This window comes from Felis catus, chromosome B4, assembly GCF_018350175.1.
Source record: "Felis catus isolate Fca126 chromosome B4, F.catus_Fca126_mat1.0, whole genome shotgun sequence".
NCBI lineage: Eukaryota > Metazoa > Chordata > Mammalia > Carnivora > Felidae > Felis > Felis catus.
In genome coordinates this window covers 91317128-91339369 of record NC_058374.1, presented here as the reverse complement: position 1 = coordinate 91339369, position 22242 = coordinate 91317128, and the positions used below count along the sequence as shown (strand labels likewise).

General features: G+C 44.2%; 1 protein-coding gene across 2 annotated transcripts in view; it reads right to left on the bottom strand.

Annotated features, from left to right (window-relative positions):
* IRAK3 (interleukin 1 receptor associated kinase 3) overlaps positions 1–17819 on the bottom strand; it is a 53604-nt gene extending 35785 nt beyond the window's left edge. Inside the window, exons 1-2 of one of the 2 annotated variants that reach the window (XM_023257204.2) lie at positions 17672–17819; positions 1101–1283 (exon numbers count right to left, since the gene is read on the bottom strand). In XM_023257204.2, the coding sequence (XP_023112972.2) occupies positions 1101–1283; positions 17672–17819 (331 nt within the window). Of the gene's footprint in view, positions 1–1100; positions 1284–2474; positions 3156–17671 lie in introns of those variants that run through there. The other variant, XM_045062038.1, reaches the window with a different exon arrangement.
* Positions 17820–22242: the final 4423 nt, after the last annotated feature.

Below are 22242 nucleotides of genomic sequence, written 5' to 3'. Positions count from 1 at the left end.
TAGGTAGGGGTGATAAGGTAGAGGTATATTTGCATGCAAATATACGGAACTAAAAATACCTCTGGACAAAAGAGCCAAAAGAACAAGGATGCTGATTCAAAAGAATTTTCAGCCTAAGAGCCCTGAGTCTGTAACGTAAGACCCAAGATCACTCAGGATCATTCTTGTTGAAGTGAATAAATCTAAAGTGGAGTAAACAGAACAGGGGACATTAGGAACTTATTTTATTGATAAAGAATGAACAGAAAAAGTTTCATGAGCTTTCCTTATCAGGTTGCTTTTAAGTGTAAGTCATGACACAGCATCAGAAACACACAAGACAAATAGAGGGAGGTATTAGACCACTGCGAAACGAGACTCGTAAGGCCGAGTTAGAGGCCCTGGCATAAAAACAGCACTGAAGATAAAAGATAAGCCCCAGGCATCATTTGCACTAAAATACAAGGGCGGGGGAAGAGAGAATCCAATTATATTTTGACTTCTATGACAAAGCTAATTATAAAAGTATTTATGTTTTACTCAAACACTGTGATTCTGTTTACAATTCAAATAGTGTCAGAGTTTTGGATGGAAAACTGATTCTCTTAGCTAAGAGTGAAACGTTTAAAAAAGTGTAATTTTGAGGTACCCGGGTGGCTCAGTCGGTTAAGCATCTGATTTCGGCTCAGGTCATGATCTCACCACTTGTGAGTTCAAGCCCTGCGTGGGGCTCTGTGCTGACAGCTCCAGCAAAGTCTGGAGCCTGCTTCAGATTCTGTGTCTCCCTCGCTTTCTGCCCCTCCCCTGCTCACACTCCATCTCTGTCTCTATCTCAAAAATAAATATTAAAAAAAAAATTTTAATGTGTAGTTTACAAGTAAAAAATTTTAAAAACCCAAACAAGTGGTAGAAAGGACTGTGTTGTATAACATAGGCAATAAGGAAAGAAAGTGTCACCCAAAAGAAGTGACAAAAGCCTTCAGATAAAGCTTCAGGTAAGGAATCCTTGACATATAGTATAACCAGTCATGGTCTTGAACAAAATGCAATATTTACATTTATAAATTGCAAACTCTATAAAATAGACAGAGAGCCACATCATAAGAATCATAAATGTTTACCATGATTCACAATTAAATGGATAGCTCGATGATGCCCCATCTCCTGGAGGATCTGTAACAAGTCACCGATGGTCTTGTTTTTCTGTGCCCAGGACCAGAGTAGTTCTCTTGTTCCACTTTTACCTTGGTCAACATATTTTTCGATGTGACGAACATCCAGCCAGCTGTTTGAAAGTCGCTCCGCTGTAGAAATCGCAACAGGAAGAACCCAACAATAGTTTACTTTTATTGGAATACATGTGTAGGGATACTTTATACGTTTTAGTTCATATTATTTATAATTTTTATTTTTTTTAATTATTTTTTTTAATGTTTATTTTGAGAGAGAGAAAATGTGAGCACAAGCAGGGCAGGGGCAGAGAGAGAGGAAGAGAGAAAATCCCAAGCAGTGTCCTAGCTGTCAGCACAGAGCCCGATACGGGGGGGTTGACACAGAAGTCAATCCCATGAGCCATGGGATCGTGACCTGAGCTGAAATCAAGAGTTGGTCACTTAACCGACTGAGTCACCCAGACACCCTGTCTCATACCTTTATCCTCTGGAAAGTCTAAAAAATTTAAAAAGCCAGATACACATGGATGGATGAAATCCAATTGTCATCCGAGTGTGGTCGTGGGGACCCTCAACACGTCACCATAACTGGCTATGGAAATCAGCCTTTTCTTCTGCCACACACAAATCTGGAAGCTTCTCTCCAGCAGTAACCAAGGTAACCTCACTGGAGGACTCACCTATCCCCCAGTGATACTCTCCAAAGGTTGATGTCCTTTTAAAGGACAAACAGGGGCTCAGACCTGAGAAGTGTAATAAGCCCCCCTACAGAACTATCTCTGTTCAGTCTATTTCAGACTCTAAAAGACTCTAAAGTTTTAAAAAATTTCTTAGGGAGCTACTACACTAGTTATAGTACTTGAATTTTTTTTTAACATTTATTTATTTTTGAGAGAGAGAGAACACGCACCCACGAGTGGAAGAGAGGCAGAGAGAGGGAGACACAGAATCCAAAGCAGGCTCCAGGTTCCAAGCTGTCAGCACAGAGGCTGATGTGGGGCTCAAACTCACGAACCGTGAGATCAGGACCTGAGCAGAAGTCAGACACTTAACCCACTGAGCCACCCAGGCACCCCAATAGCTGCGGTATTTGAATCAAGACATCAGAAAGACAAACATCTTTTGATTTAATATGGCATCCCTTCTCCCCACATTTTCAGTCCTTCAAGGGTTTGCTAGACTATTCAGTTTCCTTCAACTTTCTGTTTTTGCTGAGAGTATAAGTACATCCTGAAAGTTGACAGAGATCACAATATGCAACCATAACTGCCCCCCTCTTCCTGTGGACCAAAAATGGACTCGGTAGGTATTACCAGTGCTCACCAATATTTCCAATCTTCTGCCCCTTCAGAGAGGATTACATCTTCCTGCCCTGGGTTAGTTATGCCTATGTGTCCCTTTCAGCCAGGAACACTGAAGAGCCAGGGGGCAATTCACCAGGCACCCATGCTCGCCACCAGGTATAAGCACATGTTGATACGGGGGTGCTTCAAGATCAAAGCCACCTGGAATGCTGGGCCACCTCATGAGGTCAGCTGTTCTGGACTCTCAGTGCTGTTCCCACAAGCAAAAAGCAAACTTCGGTTATGTTAACCACTGGCAGTGATTTGGGTAGTGCTTGTTACTGCATATAACTTAGTCCATCCTGGTCAATACCCACAAAGTTTCATCTTAAGCGTTATGTTATTCAGTCACATCTTGTATCAGAAAAGGGTGAAAGGAAGTGGCATATCCGATAAAGGATGATGAAGTTGAGACATTCAACTGGAATGTATGCTTAGGCTGTAAAGGAAAAAACAGCTACAATAACGTATCTGACATCATTAAGTTGGACTGTTTTTGCCTTTCCTCCATATTTTAAGTTCTGGCAAGAATATCTTTATTATCTATTTCTTGGAAGAGATGATGTCTCATGAAGAGGCAAGGACTATCCAACTGTCAATATATGTTTTAGATAGCTTCACACTAAAAAATAGAAGGGGACCTTCAAAGCAAAAATATTTATCAAGATATAGTAACTCTCTATTTTTTTTTAATTGTTTGCTTTAATGTTTATTTTTGAGAGAGAGACAGAGCGGGAGAGGAGCAGAGAGAGAGAGAGAGAGAGAGAGAGAGAGAGACAGAATCTGAAGCAGGCTCCAGGCTCTGAGCTGTCAGCACAGAGCCTAACATGGGGCTAGAACCCACGGACCGGAAGATCATGACCTGAGCTGAAGTCAGATGCTCAACCGACTAAGCCAGCTGGCACCCCAGTAACTTACTTTTTAATGTATTTCTTTTGATGATGTGATCTACCTATTTGGTTGAGGCACACTTTTCATAAACACTTTAACTATTTCTAAAAGCTCTTAGGGGAAATAGTGCAAATCGGTACAATTTGTCAACAGGCCCAAAATGGCGTCACTTAGGCCAAGTCACCAAATGGGGCTAAATACCTAATCCAGTACTGTAGTTTCAACCTGCATCAGAATATAAATCTTACCCAGTTAGTCAGGAATTTTCTGATCAGTTCCTTTGAAGTAATCTGTTACATGGGCCCTCTGTATCCCCAGAGGAAGATGAGGTAATCTGCATGATAAGACCCCCTGCTCTTCTCCCTAAGGGAAAGAATCTTGCCAGGAACAATCCTTTTTTTTTTTTTTTTCCTTTAAGTTTTTGCTTATTTATTTTGAGGGGAGGGGGAGGGGCAGAGAGTGAAGGAGAGAAAATCCCAAGCAGCTTCTCTGCTGAACTGGGCTGAAACCTATGAACCGCGAGGTCATGACCCAAGCAGAACAATACTTTTCTTTTGCTAATAATTTTCTTGCCCCACCATCTTTCCTGGAAAATAACCTTCCATTTTGTACAACTCCCCGGAACTCCCTTCTACTTGCGAGACGGAATACTGACTGATTCATGAATTATTAAGTAAAGCCAATTAAAATCTTCAGGTTTACTCGGTTGAATTTCACTTTTTAACAAGTTCAAACATTTGTTGACTGTGCTAGTAGTATAGTAATTGCATACGTCAAGTGTATGTGCAGCAAGAAGAGGGGTCCCTAACTAAAAATGGGGGCCTCATGGAGGTGCCTGGCTGGCCCAGTCGGGGGAGTGTGCAACTCTTGATCTTGGGATTGTGGGTTCAAGCCCCATGTTGGGTGTAGAGATTACTTAAAAATAAAATCTTGGGGCGCCTCGGTGGCTCAGTAGTTTAAGCGTCCGACTCCAGCTCAGGTCATGATCTCGCGGTCCGTGAGTTCGAGCCCCGCGTCGGGCTCTGGGCTGATGGCTCAGAGCCTGGAGCCTGCTTCCGATTCTGTGTCTCCCTCTATCTCTGACCCTCCCCCGTTCATGCTCTGTCTCTCTCTGTCTCAAAAATAAATAAAAAATTTTTTAAAAATAAATAAATAAATAAAATCTTTTAAAAAAGGCGGTGGGGGGGGGGCACCTGGGTGGCTCAGTCGGTTGAGCAACCCATTCTTGATTTCGCCGCCCAGGTCATGATCTCACGTTTCATGAGATGGAGCCCTGCATTGGGCTCTGCACTAACAGCACAGAGTCGGCTTGGGACTCTATCCCTCTCTATCTCTCTCAAAAAGATAAGGGCATCATGGAAAGCTTCCTAGAGGCATGGTTTCTGGAGCCTGAACCAAGTTTAAAATTATGCATACTTCTGAAGAGAGGCCGATACTCAAGGAATTATTGGAATTAATATACTATACTGGGGAGAAAAAAAAATCATGGGAATTTCAGTTGGGAAACAAAATAAAGGAATGAACTGTGAACCCCAAAAGTAGACTACATTGTCTTCAAAAGGGAAGTCTCCATCAAGACAGAGGACCCTTGTGGCCCCCTGGGTATACGCATGAAAATGTGTGTTTATTCATGGCTCTGCCATTGGCCTATGGTGCAACTCTAGGCAAGTCGCTGAGCAATTTCAAACTTCTCGTCAGTAAACATCCTCTGAAGTCCATTTGAAGTCCCTCCCGAAACAGACACTAAATTTGTCTGTCCCTCTCTGGTCTGCTGATTATAGCAGCACTGACCTTAAAATACCTCTACCAGTCTTTAGAACACTTCCCAGTCTCCAGATTAACATTCCAACAGGGGAACACTAAATATCAAATCTCAGCAAAGTGAAAGTTTAGGTTTCTACTTTTTCTATTAGTAGATTACTTGGCTGACATTTATAGAGTATCAGGCATAATGTACCATATAAATTAATAATACTTATACAACATACAGCAAGCTTTTATAAAAAAATAAAATAAAACAGCTCCGTCTCAGGGCATCTGGCTGGCTCAGTTGGAAGAGCATGTGACTCTTGGTCTTGGGGTCATGAGTTCAAGCCCCATGCTGGTGTAGAGATTACTTAAAAAAAAATAATTAATTTAAAAAAAAGCAAACAGTTCCCTCTCTGCTTTAAAACTCTGGATAAGACATGACCTGATTTTGGGATGAGACATGAAGGGAGATGACAGCCTTGTGGGCTACCACAGTCAGGGAGGAGTATGAGGGTGGGACGTTGTCACCAGCTAGACCCCAGGACCTGGCCTTTACTATCCACCTGCTACACGCATTAACTTTTGTCTTACATTTTTCCCTAAGCTCTACTTTCTGGCTTTTCCCTTAACTCAGACAAATGAAACCCAAAACCACCCCCCACCCCCCCAACAACCCCAGGTGATGGCGCCTGCCTTGACAAGACCTCCTGCTGGCCCAGACCACCCAGATCATTTATGCTAAACCAGCCTGGAGCTTGTGCGGCTGGCCCATAGAGTGAGCTGTGGAATAACTTATGATTATCTTTATCTCATTATAATACTAAAATCTCCACCCAAGGAGGAGCTTCAGTGTCATTTACATAACACACGATGTCATATTGTCATGTTTCCTTAAGGTGCATGTGTGATGTTATGCTGACCTCTACACAGGAAGACAAGGCTTCCCAATCCAAATATTCATCCTAACACTGAACAAAAGGAACCCATTCACCCTCTCTCAGGCAGTCATGGCTTTGGAAGCCAGTCCCCATGATCTTATTTGCCACATACAAAAGTTTTCTTTGTGGGAAAACGCAACCTGGTGCAGTTTCTGACTCACCAAGGCACCAACTCATGTTTGTTCGGTTACGACATCAGCTCACTTTACAACAGGGTTGAATTGGGACAAAACAGAAGAGCCTGTCAGATGGGGAATTGTTCCAGAAATGAAGGAAAGGGCCTGAGAGGGCAAAGAAGAGGCCAGTATGCTTAGAGCAGAGGGTTCACGTTAAAGAAAAGGTGAACAAGCCCCATGGGGTCTCCCTGTTACCTTTGTAGGTACGCACTTGGCACATAGTAGATGTTCAATACATATTTGCTGAGTGACAGAGGCCCTGGGTGTTAGCACACAAACTTAAGCTCTATTCTGAAAGTAAACAAGGCCAAAGATTTCTAAGAAGGCAGTGCAAAGATGGAAGCTTTAGTTTTGGGAGGATCCATCTGGCCGCAGAAGTACCAGGAGTCTCATATACCATATTTGCACATAAAAAGGTAAAAACATTTTATGGCTCACAATTCTCACAGTAGAAAAGGAATGGTTTAGGGGCACCTGGGTGGCATCCAACTCTCGGTTTCAGCTTAGGTCATGATCTCACAGTTTGTGAGTTCAAGCCCTGTGTCGCATCAGGCTCTTTGCTGACAGTGCAGAGCCTGCTTGGTATTTTCTCTCTCCCTCTCTCTCTCCCGGCCCCCTCCCCTGCTCATGCTCTCTAAATAAATACACAAACAAACAAACAAACTTAAAATTAAAAAAGGAATAGTTTATAACCCCAAAGGAGATCTAGAGTTAACTTTTCAAGTCCCAGGGAATATCGGATTTCCCACATCATTCTAGTCCCCAGTTTTCTTTTTCTTTGTTCAGTTTCTGAATTTCCCTTTTAAGAGTGCAACAGGCCATGATTCTGTGCTCTCCCACCTTGTGACTTGAGACACAACAGATACCAAAAGAGCTGAGGTTTTACTTCCCTAACACTGACCAGGATCAAAGGGTTCTGAGTTTGCACCAGGTCTATGGAAAGCAAAGGCATTTTTCTAGTAGCAACAGTTCATGGAGTATAACTGGCCCAGGCTCAGTTGAAATGGATACCGCATGCATGGGTTGCTTCAAGGATAAGAAACGAAATACATTTTCTCTTTCTCTAACTGGTGATTCATAGTACAAACCTTAATAGCTTTTCTTCAATGATGATGCATTCTGCATAGAAACACCACTAACGAGCATTATCAGCACCCATAAAGTGTATAATTCATTTAGGTCAAATTCTAGACAAGAGCTTCAATGTGATGATACAGGAAGGCAAACTCTTGACATGTTTATTAGTCAGATCTTTCCATATTCATAGTTTTCTCTAATCCTTTCCTGTTTTCTTCCAGAACATAGATCTTTGTTTATTCATGGCACTAAACAAATAAAGAGTAAAGTTCTCAATGACTAATTGTGTTGTTAAACTTAAGAGCATTCTAAATGAAAAGATAAATTAAGAAAAATACGCTGTTGGGGCTTCTGGGAGGCTCAGTCTGTTGAGCGTCCAACTCCGGCTCAAGTCATGATCTCCTCGTTCCCGAGTTCCAGGCCTGCATCGGGCTCTGTACTGACAGCTCAGAGCTTGGAATCTGTTTCAGATTCTGTGTCTCCCTCTCTCTCTCTGTCCCTCCCCTGTTCTCTCTCTCTCAAAAATAAATAAACATTAAAAAAAATTTTTTTTAAGAAAAATATGCTATAGTTAAGTATTGTTTAAAAAAAATTTTTTTTTGGAAGGCAAATCTTTTCTTTGAAAGGCATCTTGGCATAATAGAAGCCAAAAAGTCCACCTGAACAGTTCAGATTAGTTTATCTGAAGATACTGATTGCTTAATACTCATTTGACGCTCAAAGGTCCTTTTGGGCTCTGTTTGAGAGAGCAAGACTATCTAGGTAATGCTAACCACTGGGGAATTCAACTGCAGAAAGCACTCTCCACATGCAAATATGTCTCTGAAGGGATTTTTTAGACTAATGCAACACACCCTTGTTTGGAATCTTTGTATTTGCATATAACCACAAGTCAAAACCCCTAGTAACTTAAGACTGCACTCTTGCAAAGTTTGTTTTGAGACAATATAATGGGAAAAGGAAAAGAAGTCTCTCTTTCTTCCTACAAAGCACACAACGCAATTAGGCATTCTTTTAAAAGAACATTTAAGATTGAAGATATTTTTAATTCCAAAAGAAATAACACAAGTCAAATGTGTCAGTTAGCTCAACTCCTCTTACCAGACTATAGCATTAACACCCACTAGCTAAACATAGGGGAAGGGAAGGAAAAATAAGATAAAAAGAGAGAGGGAGGAAAACCATAAGAGACTCTTAAACACAGAGAACAAACGAAGGATTGCTGCAGGGGAGGTGGTGGTGGTGGGGGGGGGATGGGCTAAATGGGGGATGGGCATTAAGGAGGACACTTGTTGGGTTGAGCACTGGGTGTTATATATAAGTGATGAATCACTAAATTCTACTCCTGAAATCATTATTACACTATATGCTAACTAACTTGATTTAAATAAAATTAAAAAAAAAAACCCACTAGGTAATAAATTTTACAAGAAGTAATTCTTATCCATACTTAAGCTTATGATTACATTTTACCCATACCTGAGCAGTACTCATATTCCATGGAAGGGCTATGCATGATTATTCACATAGCCTTCTGCCCTACTCCCTCCTCAATCCCAGACTCAGGTAAGGACCTAACATTAACTACCTCTGGGAGAAATTTTTACAACAGTTCACCCTGAACACCAGCATTTCAGTCTGAAGCAGAGCTGTGTAATTCCTCACCCAGGTTATGATCAGTACTATCTCCCCATGTTTTCTTCCTTTGTTAAACTTCTTTATAAAATGTGTATACGCCAGGGCACCTGGGTGGCTCAGTCGGTGAAGCGTCTGACTTTGGCTCAGGTCATGATCTCATGGTTTGTGGGTTCGAGTCCCGTGTCGGGCTCTGTGCTGACAGCTCGGAGCCTGGAGCCTGCTTCGGATTGTGTGTCTCCTTCTCTCTCTGCCCCTCCCCCACTTGCAGTCTGCTTCTGTTTCTCAAAAATAAATACATGTGTAAAAATAAAAAATGTGCGTAGGCCTGTTGCCTACCTTAAATTGGAAAATCCCTAAAAGCAGGGACCATGACTTGTATCAGGTACAACGCTTTGATATTTTGCCCAAGAAGGTTTTGGATATTTAACAGACATCTGTTCACTATTCATTCAATTGCAGATATTTATTGAATGCCTACACTGTACCACGTACACTTTCAGATGCTAAAGGAGTAAGCAGGACATAAGGCAAACAAAAAATTCCCTGCCTGTGAGAAATAAGCCCACTGACCCAAAGGAGAGATGTTGAGACTCACAGCACAGTGAAGCGAAGCTTTAATCAACGTTCTTGCAAGAGCGGGGTGTCTAATGGACAGGCAAACTGGGGGAAGTCACAGCAGACAACTTATCTCCTAGTATGTAAGCCCCTCCCCTGGTTCCTCATTGGCTGAGTACTATAGCGGTGACAGCTTACCTGGATGTTGCCTGTCCCCACGTAAGGCAAAAAGTAGTCTGATTGGCACACATGTACATTCCCTGAGGTGACACAGAGACCTTCAGTCCCTTTTCCCTCTGTTCTTTGGCGCATGTTCATTGCAAAGCCCGCAAAAATAAGCACAGGAAAGAGAGAGGGGAAGAACCAGGAAGCGAAGTGTCTAAGGGTTTGGGACTCCACTATGGGGTGAGGGGGCTCCTACATATTCCCAATAGGTTGCAAACCTATCGTTAGGCAGCACAGCTTTTATTTGGTATTTCTAAAAACGACTCCTCCCGCTTACTTCTCACACTGTCCCCTTGAAGCTTACTTCTAGATTGGCAAAAAAAAACAAATAAAAATCTACAAAATATTTGAAAGATGGTAAGTGATGGAGAGAAAAAGGAAGCAGGAAAGGGGCATAAGGAGGAGGGGAGTGTCTAGTCTAGTCTAGTCTAGTTTAGTTTAGTTTGAGAGACAGAGACAGTGTGAGCAGGAAAGGGGCAGAGAGAGAGAGGCAGAGAGAATCCCAAGCACTGTTGGGCAGTGCAGAGCCCAACCATGAGGCTTGAACTTGAAGAGCTCCAACTCACAGACTGTGAGATCACTACCTGAGCCTAAACCAAGAGTCAGAAGCTCAACTGACTAGGCCACCCAGGCGCCAGGGTGGGGGGGGGGGGTGTTGATTTTAAAAGAGTGATCAGGAGAGATAATGGTTCATCAAAAACACAAAGGAGGTAAGGAAATGAACCTCAAGGCTACCTGCAGGAAAATGTTCCTTGCTTGTCCGAGGAGGCCAATGGAGCTGGAGTGGAGCAAACAAGAAGGAAGTGAGAAAAGGCATGTAGGACTTTGGTGTTTACCGTGAGGTGGGAAGCTACTGAAGGGTTCTGAACAGGGCAATGATATGATATCCCCTGCATATATACTTTAGTTCACCGGTCGGTGGCTGTGCTGAAAAGAGACTCGAGGAGGGCCAGGGTGGTAGCAGCAGGGAGCCCAGTTAGGAGGCCGCTGAAATTAGCCAGTGGGATCTCACGGTGGTTTGGACCAGGAGGGCTGTGGAGGCTGTGGTAAGAGGTGATCAGATTATTAGATAGATCCTGAAGGCAGAGTTACCAGTATACACTGAGAGACAGGATGTGGCTTGTGAGAGAAAGCTAGAAGTCACAGAAGACTAATAATTTCGGCTTGAACAAATGAAGGATGGGGTTGCCACTAGCCAAGATGGGGGAAAACTTTGGGGGAGGGAAGCATTTCTGGGCTGTTAAGCTGGAAATATCTGTCACGTAGGCAAACAGAGAGATGGTACAGATGTCAAGAGGGAGACCTAGGCTAGAAATGTGCATTATTACCATACAGATGCAATTGACAAGATAGTGGGTAAAGTAGATAAACAGAAAAGAAGAGGGCCATGGACTAATCCCAGGGGCATTCGAGGAGGTCAGCGAGGTAAAGAGGAACCTGTAAGAAGACAAGAAAATGAAGAGAGTGTGAATTCTAAAGTAAAGAAAGTGCTTCACGGAGGAAGGAGTGATCAACTACGTCAAATAGAAAGAGACTGAGAACTGACCATTGAGTTTAGCTGCTGTGACCTTGGATGAGAGGAATTTTAATGGAGCAGTGGGGCATGAAACCCTGATTGGAGCGGGTTCAAGGAAAATGGAGGGCCTGGAATATAATACACAGAATTTTGTCTTAAAGGGAACAGAGAAATGGGGTGGTAACTCAGAGTAGAAGTGAGATCTAGAGAGAACACTGCAAGATCAGAGAAATCACATGGTGGTCAAGAGAACACAGGCTCTATTCCACTTTCAGGGAGGGGAAGCATAACTCTCTCTTCCTTAAGTGTGGGCTGCACATGGTGACCTTCTTCCAAAGAGTATGCCAAGAGGGAGAAGTATCAGTGTAGAAAACAGACAGACACTACCTCAGCTATGGTTAACAGCAACAGCGCTAAGTCATGTAAACAGTGGGCACCCTTGATATGATGTAATGAAAATAGCACTTTACCTCTGCCTCTCAAAAATGCATAACTTCAGTCTAGTCATGAGTAACACATCAGTCAAATCTTAGTCAAGGGACATTTTACAAAACTGTAGACCAGTGCTCCTCAAAACTGTCAAGGTCATCAAACACTAGAAAAGTCAGAGAAACGATCATGGCAAAGAGGAGCCTAAGGATACATGATGGCTAACTAACCTCTGGATGGGATCCTGGAAGAGAGAAGGGGCGTTAGGTAAAAACGAAAGAAATCCCAATAAGATATGGACTTTAACAATAACATATCGATATTGTAACAAATGTACCAGACTGTGGGGGATAAGCTTAGGAATCCCCCAGGGTCTACACCAATGGGTTAACAGGGCATAAAGAAACACAAAGTCATAAAATGCTCACACCCGAGTTTGGGTAAACAGATTGGCACTTTAAGGATAGGGAGGCACAAAGGTGGCAAGAATAGGGAGGCACAAAGGTGCCAAGAATAGGGAGGTGCAAAGGCACCCCAAAACAGGGAAGGGGTGCTGAACCCCTAGATATACACACAGAGAGGCAAAGGCCTGAAATAGAATCGGCACAAAGGTGCCCAATACATAGGAATAACAAGATTAGGCATTCAGGGTGAAAGCACCCCAAGTTTAGTACTACAGCAGAAAGCTGCTTTCATAGGAGAATAGGGACAGGTTAGGTAAATTGGTGAATTGGACTCTGGACCTCTGCGCTGCAGGCAAAGCAGCCCGAGCGGAGATGGTTAACAAAAGAAAAGGTGTCTTGTTAACCCTGAGGTTATTCCCCCTGTCTGTCTCATCCCCTAGGCTGGCAAAGATAAACAGACACGGTGCCTCCTGTCTGCCGTTAACAACCATCTACCCATCTGCCCGGTGCCTGGATTTTGTTTTATATTGACCCAAACCCCAAACACTGTATATCTTCAAAATTCCCTTTCCCCCCTCATATCCACAAGTTAATGTGCCGAGTTTCTTTGTCTCTTTGTACACACCCATCACGTTTGCAAGCCTTCTGATCTGAATAAATACGAGGCAAGGACCCTTATTTGAGGTTCTTATCCCCTCCCCCCCCCCCCCCCGACATTAGCCATCTCTCGTTTTAATCCTGTGTCTGCTCTTTTGCTAGACAAAAGAGAACTTTAGGCTTAGAGTCTACAACACCAGATTAGTGTAAGATGTTAATAACGGGGAAATTGAGTGCAGAGTATGTGAGAAAGACATTAAATATATAAGAATTCTTCTTGTCTGTAAATTTAAAACTGTTCTAAACAATAAAGTCTACTTAAACATTTGTAAAATTTTTTAAATCTATTTTGAGACACAGAGAGAGGGTGAGTGTGTGTGTGTGCGTGTGCACAAGCAGGGGAGAGGCAGAGGGAAAGCGAGAGAATCCCAAGCAGGCTCTGTGCTGTCAGTGTAGATTCTGTCGCAGGGCTCGATCCCACGAATGAACTGGGAGATCATAATGTGAGCCAAAATCAAGAGTCGGACACTTAACCGACTGAGCCCCCCAGGCACCCCTAAACATTTTTTTTAAAAAGAACATAGGCTCTGGAGTCTGACCATCTAATTAGAAACCTAGTCTGTACTTTACAAGACCATGACTTGAGGTAATTTGCTTATATTCTCCTAGAGTCCGTTTCCCTACCTATAAATGGGAATAGGAAAAGTGACTACTTCACAGGATTTTTGTGATAAAGGACACACTCCATAAAGTGCTTAGCACAGAGTATCTGACAAAGAGTAAACAGTAGATTGCAGCTACTATCGTTATTATTCCTATTACTTTAAGTCTTTAACATTCAAATACATATTTAATGTAATTTTAAATTTAATGATGAATTAAATTAAAATGATGAATAATAATTGCTCTGATAATTTCTTTTTTTAAGAAGAGGAAATCTAAATACAACCATTATAGACTATCTGTAAAAGGGTCTCCTTCTCAATGTATCATAAGCATTGAAAGGTTTCAATTTAATTCGAATAACACTCAATAACCCTCTACCGTAAAGTAATGAAATGACTTGCCACCAAGTATACATGTTCCCATGTCTGTAAGATAGTATAAAATAAATAACATTTTCGATTTGGGCTCCTACTTTCATTGCGAAGCCATAAAATCATCACCAACCAGAGAATGTTAACCTAGTGATTACACTATTCTTAATAACAATACATGATAAAAGTGACTTGAAGAATAATATGTAGAATACGTTTAAAGATAAAGAAAAGTAAGTGGAGGAGCACCTGGGTGGCTCAGTTGGTTAAGCCTCCAACTTCGGCTCGGGTCATAATATCACGTTCGTGAGTTCAAGCCGTGTGTCGGGCTCTGTGCTGACAGCTCAAAGATTCTGAGAAGCAGACAGCCTGCTTCAGATTCTGTGTCTCCCTCTCTCTCTGCCCCTCCCCTGCTCGTGCTCTGTCTCTCTCTCAAAAGTAAATAAACAAAAAAAGAGAAAAAAAAGAAAATTAAGTGGAGAAGTGAAAGAGTGTGGTAAAATAACTGTTATGTGTATATATTTTTTAAATGTTTATTTATTCATTTTGAGAGAGTGCATGTGCCCACATAAGCAAGGGAGGGGGAGGGAGAGGAGGGGAAGAGAGAGAGAGAGAGAGGGGGGGGGGGGGAGAGGGAGAGAGGGAGAGAGGGAGTGAATCCCAAGCAGGCCCCGTGCTCAGCACAGAGCCGGACGCAGGCATCAAGCTCATGACCGTGAGATCATGACCTGAGCCGAAATCAAGGGATGGACACTCAACTGACAGAGCCACCCAGGCGCCCCAAAAATATCTATTAAGATGCCACCAAAGAAGAGAATTTGGCCTAAGCAAAGGCTCCCAAACCAGGCTGTGCTTTAGACTCACCTGTAGGGCTCAGCAAAAACCAGAAAGATGCAGGATCCTCAAAGCAGACCTACTGAATTGACAGCTCTGAGCCATCTGTGTCTTTAAAAGGTTGCACAGATGGGGGCGCCTGGGTGGCGCAGTCGGTTGAGCATCCGACTTCAGCCAGGTCACGATCTCGCGGTCCGTGAGTTCGAGCCCCGCGTCGGGCTCTGGGCTGATGGCTCGGAGCCTGGAGCCTGTTTCCGATTCTGTGTCTCCCTCTCTCTCTGCCCCTCCCCCGTTCATGCTCTGTCTCTCTCTGTCCCAAAAATAAATAAACGTTGAAAAAAAAAATTTAAAAAAAAAAGGTTGCACAGATGATTCCGGCTTGCGAACGACTAGGCTGCCATATGATTTATCTGTGGAGCTGCCTTTGCAAATATAGTCTGATGTTCACCATCATCAAGAATAAACACAATCGGCTGGAGACAGTCTTACCTATTACAGTTATTCTCTATACGGAATCTAGACACTCTGTATCTTTAGGCTCTCCACTGTCCTGAGCATAAATAGGGCTGTCTCCTTGATTCAGTCCCCTAACACTCTCCTCCCTCTACCTTCTAAGGTCAAGTTTTCCCTCCCTGCACCTCTTCCCCTCTTTCTCCTTTCACAGTACCAACAGGGAAACGGCATACTTAAACATGGGCACTTGCCCTCAACCACCCCGAACTGAGCCAGGCTTCCTTTCTTGCTGAGCCAATAATTCATGAGGCAGCTGGTCTGTTCTAGATCTCCTTTCAGAGCTATGTGGTCCAGCTATGTGCATAATAAATTATAGCTAGGGAATCAAGGGCTAGACATTTTAGATTCTTCTCCTATGAAAGAATATACAAAGGGACAATGGCCAGACTATATATAAAAATAGAACTGTGACCCACAAGATGCATCAAGCAGCCCAGAATGCCAATCTACTACCTAGGGTGACTAGTCTGGGAAGTTATATTAGCATCTGTAGCAACTAGTCCAGGAAGCCAAACAATAATCGCTATAGCAATCAGCCCCAAATAGTCAGGACTTGATCAACAAGGGACAGCTTTCCTAATTTTTGCCCCTGCTTCCAGTTTACGGCCATCTGGAAAAAGTCAAATATGCTCCCTGAACAATCACATAGAATGGTCTCCTGCTAGTTAGCTTGTCCATAGCTTCTCCATGTCAACTGCCTCCAATAAGGGCAGACCTGAAGCCTTCCCCTTTTTTCCAACATAAAGCTTTTCCACTCCTCAGCTTGCCTTTGGGTCTCTGTCAGATTCGAGTGATGGTGGCTGACTCCCTTGCTTTGAATAAACAGCCCGAGCTTGTTCTCATTTGGGTGGTCTGATTTCCACAACTAGAAAAATGGGGCTGCATGTGTGAAATGGCTCACTGAATTGTTCTCTCATGGCTGAAATGACTACACTTTGGAGAGGCTGAGATACAGCGGAAAAGAGCACAGAAGTCAGGACTCGCGACCCTGAGGAAGTCGGGGTCGGGAAGTGTAGAGTGGCTGTAGGTTAAGGGCACAGGCAGTGGATCCCAACTGCCATGGTTCGAATCCTGGCTCTGCCGCTCCTTAGCAGTGTCAATTTGGGCAAGTAACTTAATGTATATGTACCATGATTTCTTCCCCTATTGAAACAGTGTGATGATAATCGCACCTACCTCCCAAGGGCAATTGGAAGTGTTATATGAGACAGCCCAGGTAAAGCACGGATATCTGTATTTCAGTGCTGAGAGAGAGAGAGAGTCCAGCAATTCTGGGCTGGACTTCCTGAAAAGTGGCAGTGACCTGGGACTGAGGACTAACTGCCCCTTTCAGATGGGACATATGTTCTTCATTTCCAGTCTTCAACCTGCCTTACTCATTTATGATAGCTGCCTGGCCCTATTCATTACCTGTGGGTTGGACTAAAAAAGTTTCTCTCACAAACGTAGTAATTCCAGGAAACCAATGGGTGCTAAAACTGCCCATGTCCTTACCCATTTCAAAAAGATCTGGTGTGGAAAGGATCTTACCCCTCAAACGCATACTGGAACTCTCTATGCTTTCCAGAAGCCAAAGAGTCAAGCACCCTTTTCTGAGATGTTTACATCAGGGTCATACTTTGAAAGTGACAGAGCTTATAATATAATTTACACTAACTCAAAGCCCGATGCCATATTCCAGAATGTGTGACCATATTGCTCGTCAACACAAAACTTTTTTCTCATAGGTCTTGTGCTATTGTTTAAAATAAATGAATAAGACAATTTCAGAGAATCAAGGCTAAGTTATTTTGACATGACTGTGTTTATTTTCAATCATATTAAATGTGGCCTCATGGAAGATCAAATCTAACAAAAACCCCTGTACTTATCAAAACAAAGGATTTTTGTCCGAATTCTGGTGAAGACACTCAGTCGGTTGCCCAACTTCCCAATGGCTGCATAAAATGGGAGTCTTAAAAGCCAATTTTCTAGATTAAAATAAAAAGCCAGCATCTAGCATAAACTTTCATGCCACAAATTGGGTAAATAAGCCAGAAATACTTAATGAGGAAAACTGGGAGCCACATTAATTACAAATCGTATTCTACTTTAGCATTTCACCTGAAATTTAAGGAAGGTGGGTGTACTTGGAAGTGGGCTGAAAACACCAAAGGGTACACTGAAAGGCACAAAAATGTTTTGATATGAAGATTATATTCTGGGGTAATTTTGCAGTAAGAGGACATCACATAGGCGTTCTGATTGAAAATACTCTGAACCAAGCAAAGGAGGCACAGTTGATAAATATTAGATGGTTTCACGCGGGTTGCCGCTTTTCCCAAGCCTCCGCTCACTTAATCTTGCACAGACACCCCAAGTGTCTTTGAAAGAGAGGGGGGAGCTCTCCTTCGGGCCTCGGGGCGTGTTTGCCTCCTTCCCGGGGCGAGGAAAGGGCAGCCTCCCCGTCGGAAGACCCCGGAGGCCGCGCGGCCCCACGCGGGCCAGACCGCGGGCAGCCCGGCCGCGAAGGCGGCGGGCCCGGCTGAGCATGCGCGCCGCGTCCCCGCCCGCCCCGCCCGCCCCGCCCGCCCCGCCGCAGCGGCGGGCCGCGCTCACCGAGGCCGCGCCAGCCCAGCGCGCCGTCGCAGCTGTCCAGGACCGCGCACAGCTCGCCCAGCAGCGCCGGCGGGAGGTCGAACAGGAGCGTGTGCGCCGAGAGCGTACCGCGGGCCCCGCCGCTCGCCGCCGCCGCCGTCCAGGCCATGGCTCGGCCGCCGGAGACCAGGGGCCAGTCCGAGGAGGGATGCGGAGCCCAGGCCTCTCCGCGCCCGCGAGGTGCTATTACACAACCGCGGAAATCCTGCTTCCACGACGGCCAAGGCTGCAGAACTTGCCGAGCCCGACCAGGGGGCGGGCCCCACGGATGACGCAAGGCGCTGCCCGGCAGAGATGCCCCTGGGGACGCCCGGCCTGGCGGCGGGGTCTCCCCTGCGTCTGCGTGGCCCTCCTCACTGGCTTTTACGTTCTGAGCAGGGCTTTCGTCCCTCCGGGTTTGGGACGTGACCGGAGAGGCAAAGAGCGAGAGCCAGGGGAAGACCAGGAGGGCAGGGCTAATGGAGGAGAGTCTACACCCCACTCTGCCTGCCCTGGCATGGGCTGTCTCCTGGCGTGGATGGACAGAAGACCGGTCAACTGTTCTTTTAAAAACGCGTTTTGTTTTACCCTGCCAGAAAGCGATACATGTGTCCCGAGGAACTCTTGGGAAATCCGGAAAGACTGACAGGAGAAGATCGTCACTCAGCTGAAGACAACCATCCGAAACGTTTGGCGCATTTCCCTCCCAACTTTTACTGAAGTCGAACAGGTAAAGGTGCACATACGAAGTGATTGCTGGAAGAGACCAAAGAAGATGCCAACAACAGGAACGCAAAAGAGAGAACAAAGCAGAAGAAAATTGTGCTCGTTTTCTTCCAGACGCTGCCCATTCTCCACGTTGCTACTTGGTTTTTCTACGTTCTTTTCTCTCTGGGCTTTCTTGATAAAACATTGTTCCTACTTCAAAGTGTGTCACAGACTGTTTTGCTTTCAACGTGGAGTTTAAGTAAACTTGGCTGTTGTTTTGAAATATTCTGTCACGGTACGCTGTACCCACCGCAAGCATGATACGAAGGCTACTGACAAAAAAGAGGAGATGCTTTGAAAGTGCTGAGAAAAATCCCAGCCTTAATGAGTGGAGTGGACAATGGCCATCAACCGAACAATAGCAACCCTGTTGAAACCTTTCAGATTTGTACTCTTTGGCAATGGCGCCCCCTAGAGACCAACAGTTGATGATACACCATCGTTTATTACCCCTGACGCTACCTGAATCCCAAGTCGTTCTCAGCTGAAGTATACCACAAAATATACTTGAAAATTGGTGAAACCAATACCGGTTGGGCAAAGGTTTCTATATGCCTTTGTTCAAATAGCTGAAATGTTGTCTATCTGTACACGCTTAAGAAACTCTATACCTTTCAAAGGTACTACCTGAAAAAACAGCAACAGGCAGGATACAAGTATTTGGTAGCTATTGGATTGGTGAATTAGTACGATGAGAGATCCAAACTCAACTACGCAGAGGATCCAGGAATCACGGTTGCTGAGTGAAGCAGTCAACAAGGCCTGCTTTTCCAGATCTTATGATTTACAGGGAAGCAAGAATTTTATGTGAACACCATAGTATTTGAAATGTATATGGATTATGTGAAATTTCTTGTATTTTTAATGTTGGCAGTTAGTATCAGCCCATGCTCTCTCTGTATTCCTTAAAACTGCCTTTGACTTCTGAATTTTATATCATCAGGTTATATCGCTCACTGTTCTTCACCATTGCTGTCATCCACTGCTCTCCCCCACCTTAATTCTTCCCTCTCATTTTTAGACGATATAGCTCCTGCTCACTGCAATTCTCTCCAATACTAGCCCTATCTTATTTGATGATTTGAAATCTATGTAGAGTAGATGATGATCTTTCCAATACCCTGTCCTGTGAGTTCTTTGACCGATCCTCCTCCAGTAATCTTATTCTCCACCCTATTTCAGCCACTCACTCCCATGATCATTCCCTTGAACTTGTCATTATTGACGGTGCCCCTTCTGTAATTTCTACTTCATGAATCCACTCTCAGACCACATCTCCTGTCCTTCCAGTGCATTCCCTCTAGTGCTCTGACCCCAACAATTCTTCCCCCGCCCCACCTTCCCACCCCTGTAGGTTACCAAATCCAAAATCTTGCCACCTATTCTCTGGCCCCACCCTCTTAATGCCCTTACTTCTCTCTTTATCCATAAAATCCACACTCCATGTTTCTAATCCCTCTCACATATGCCCTCCATTCTCTTGCTCCTCTTTGGCTTTGTTGAGCTGCCTTGGCAAATCTACCATTCTGATCAGATACAATTTTCTAATTTTTGGCTCTGCCTCCCGTGCACCAGAATGTAGCTGGAGGTGGAGTGGGGAATAAAAACCCTGTTAACTGGACCCAATTTAAAATCAAAGCCATGGGGCGCCTGGGTGGCTCAGTCGGTTAAGCGGCCGACTTTGGCTCAGGTCATGATCTCGCGGTCCGTGAGTTCGAGCCCCGCGTCGGGCTCTGTGCTGATGGCTCAGAGCCTGGAGCCTGTTTCAGATTGTGTCTCCCTCTCTCTGACCCTCCCCCGTTCATGCTCTGTCTCTCTCTGTCTCAAAAATAAATAAACGTTAAAAAAATTTTTTTTAAATCAAAGCCATGACTTTCAAATGGGTCCTTTATGCTTCCAGGTTGTCACACTAAGTGCCCTTTGTTCACTTACTCTTCGGGTCCCCTTGACAACTATTCTATGCCTTCTCTTTTCCCAACTCCGTTTACCTTCTCCTCCACCCTTCTGGGCAGCCAATGATCTTGAGAGTATTTAGTGAAAGTACCGAAGTATCAGAAAAAAACATCCACAGACTCTCAGCACCATCAGCACCACATTTATCTGCCCACCAGCATCTGCAGGGACATACATGCCCTCCCTGCTTTTCCATTAGTCAATTAGTAGGCTCCTATCTAAGTCTAATCCCTTCACTAGTGCATCCGATCTGATCTCCTGTCTCCTATTCAAAGATATCAGGGCAGCCGTTCTCACTCTCAGCTACACCATCAATTTCTCACTCTTTGCTGCATTAATTCCATCGGCATACAAATATGATGTTATTTTTCCATCTTAAAATAAACCAAAAAAATTTGATATGATTTCCCCCCTTTGATGCCATAATTACCCCCATTTCTTTACTCCTTTTTGTAGTAAAGAGTTGAATCTTCTATCTCCACAACTTTTCTCCTCTAACCTTCTCTTAAACCAACTCCTAAGCCACTCCTCCTACCTTACTCCACTGAAATGGCTCTCAGGGTCATCTATGTCCACATCATTGCTAAATATAACAGTCAATTTTCAGGCCTCGTCTTACTCAACCTATCAGTAGCTTTTCTGTTTTTGTTTTTTTTTTACATTTATTTTGAGAGAAAGAGTGCACACATAAGCAGGGGAGGGGCAGAGGAAGAGGGAGGGAGAGAATCCTAAGCAGCCCCACATGTGGGGTTCAATCTCACCAAACCGTGAGATCACAACCTGAGCCAAAATCAAGAGTCAGATTAACCAACTAAGCCACCCAGGTGCCCCAACCTATCAGTAGTTTTTGACATAGGTGATCCCTCCCCTCCTTCTTGGACACTTTCTTTGTTTTCCAAATTCTCTTGTTAGCCTACTTCACTGGTCACTCTTCAGCTTCCTGTGCTGTCCCTTCTCTTCTTCCTTAACTCTTCATGTTGGAGTGCCCCAGGGTTCAGTTCATAGTTCTCTCTATGTACACCTACTCCCTTGATGATCTCAACCAGTTTCGAGGCTTTAAATACTATCTATCTACCAAGGACTGCCAGATGTATATGGTTAGCCCAGACCTCTCCCTTAAACCTAAGACTCATGTCCAAAATTGAACGCTTGATCCTGTCTCCTGAACCTGTTCTTCAACATTCTTCCCCATCCAGGTCACTCTATCCTTCCAGCTGCTTGAACCAAAAGCTAGAGAGTCATCCTTGACTCCCCTGTTTCTTCACAGCCCATGCTCAACCCACTAGCAAACCCTGTTGACTCGATTCAAAATATATTTAGAATCACACTTTTCTCCACCTCCACAACTGCCAGCCTGGTTTGAGCCATCATCATATCCTGTTTGGTTTACTGCAGTTGTCTTCTAACTAAAGTAGCTTCCGCTGTTACAATCTATAGACTGTCCTCAACACTGCAGCCAGATTCATCCTTTTAAATCAAATCTGACTATCGGATTATTTGACTGTGTAAACTAAATCTATTTAGAAGCAAACAATGGCATCTAATTTGGGTCAGAATAAAAGTCAGACTCTCTGTATGATCTGCACTCTCTCTCCTCCCACTCTGCTGTCACCTCTGGTCTTCTTCCCTTGTTCATTCTGCACTACCACACGGCCTTCTTGTCGGTCCTTGAACACACTAGGCAGAGTCCCACATCGGAACCTTTGCACTTGCTATCCCCTTGCCTACTATGCTCTTCCCATCTTGCTGCAGTCTACCCTGCCCTCCGTATTTGAAATTGCACTCAGACTCAGGCTGGCGTGTGACTACAACAGCCAATAATATATGGCTCG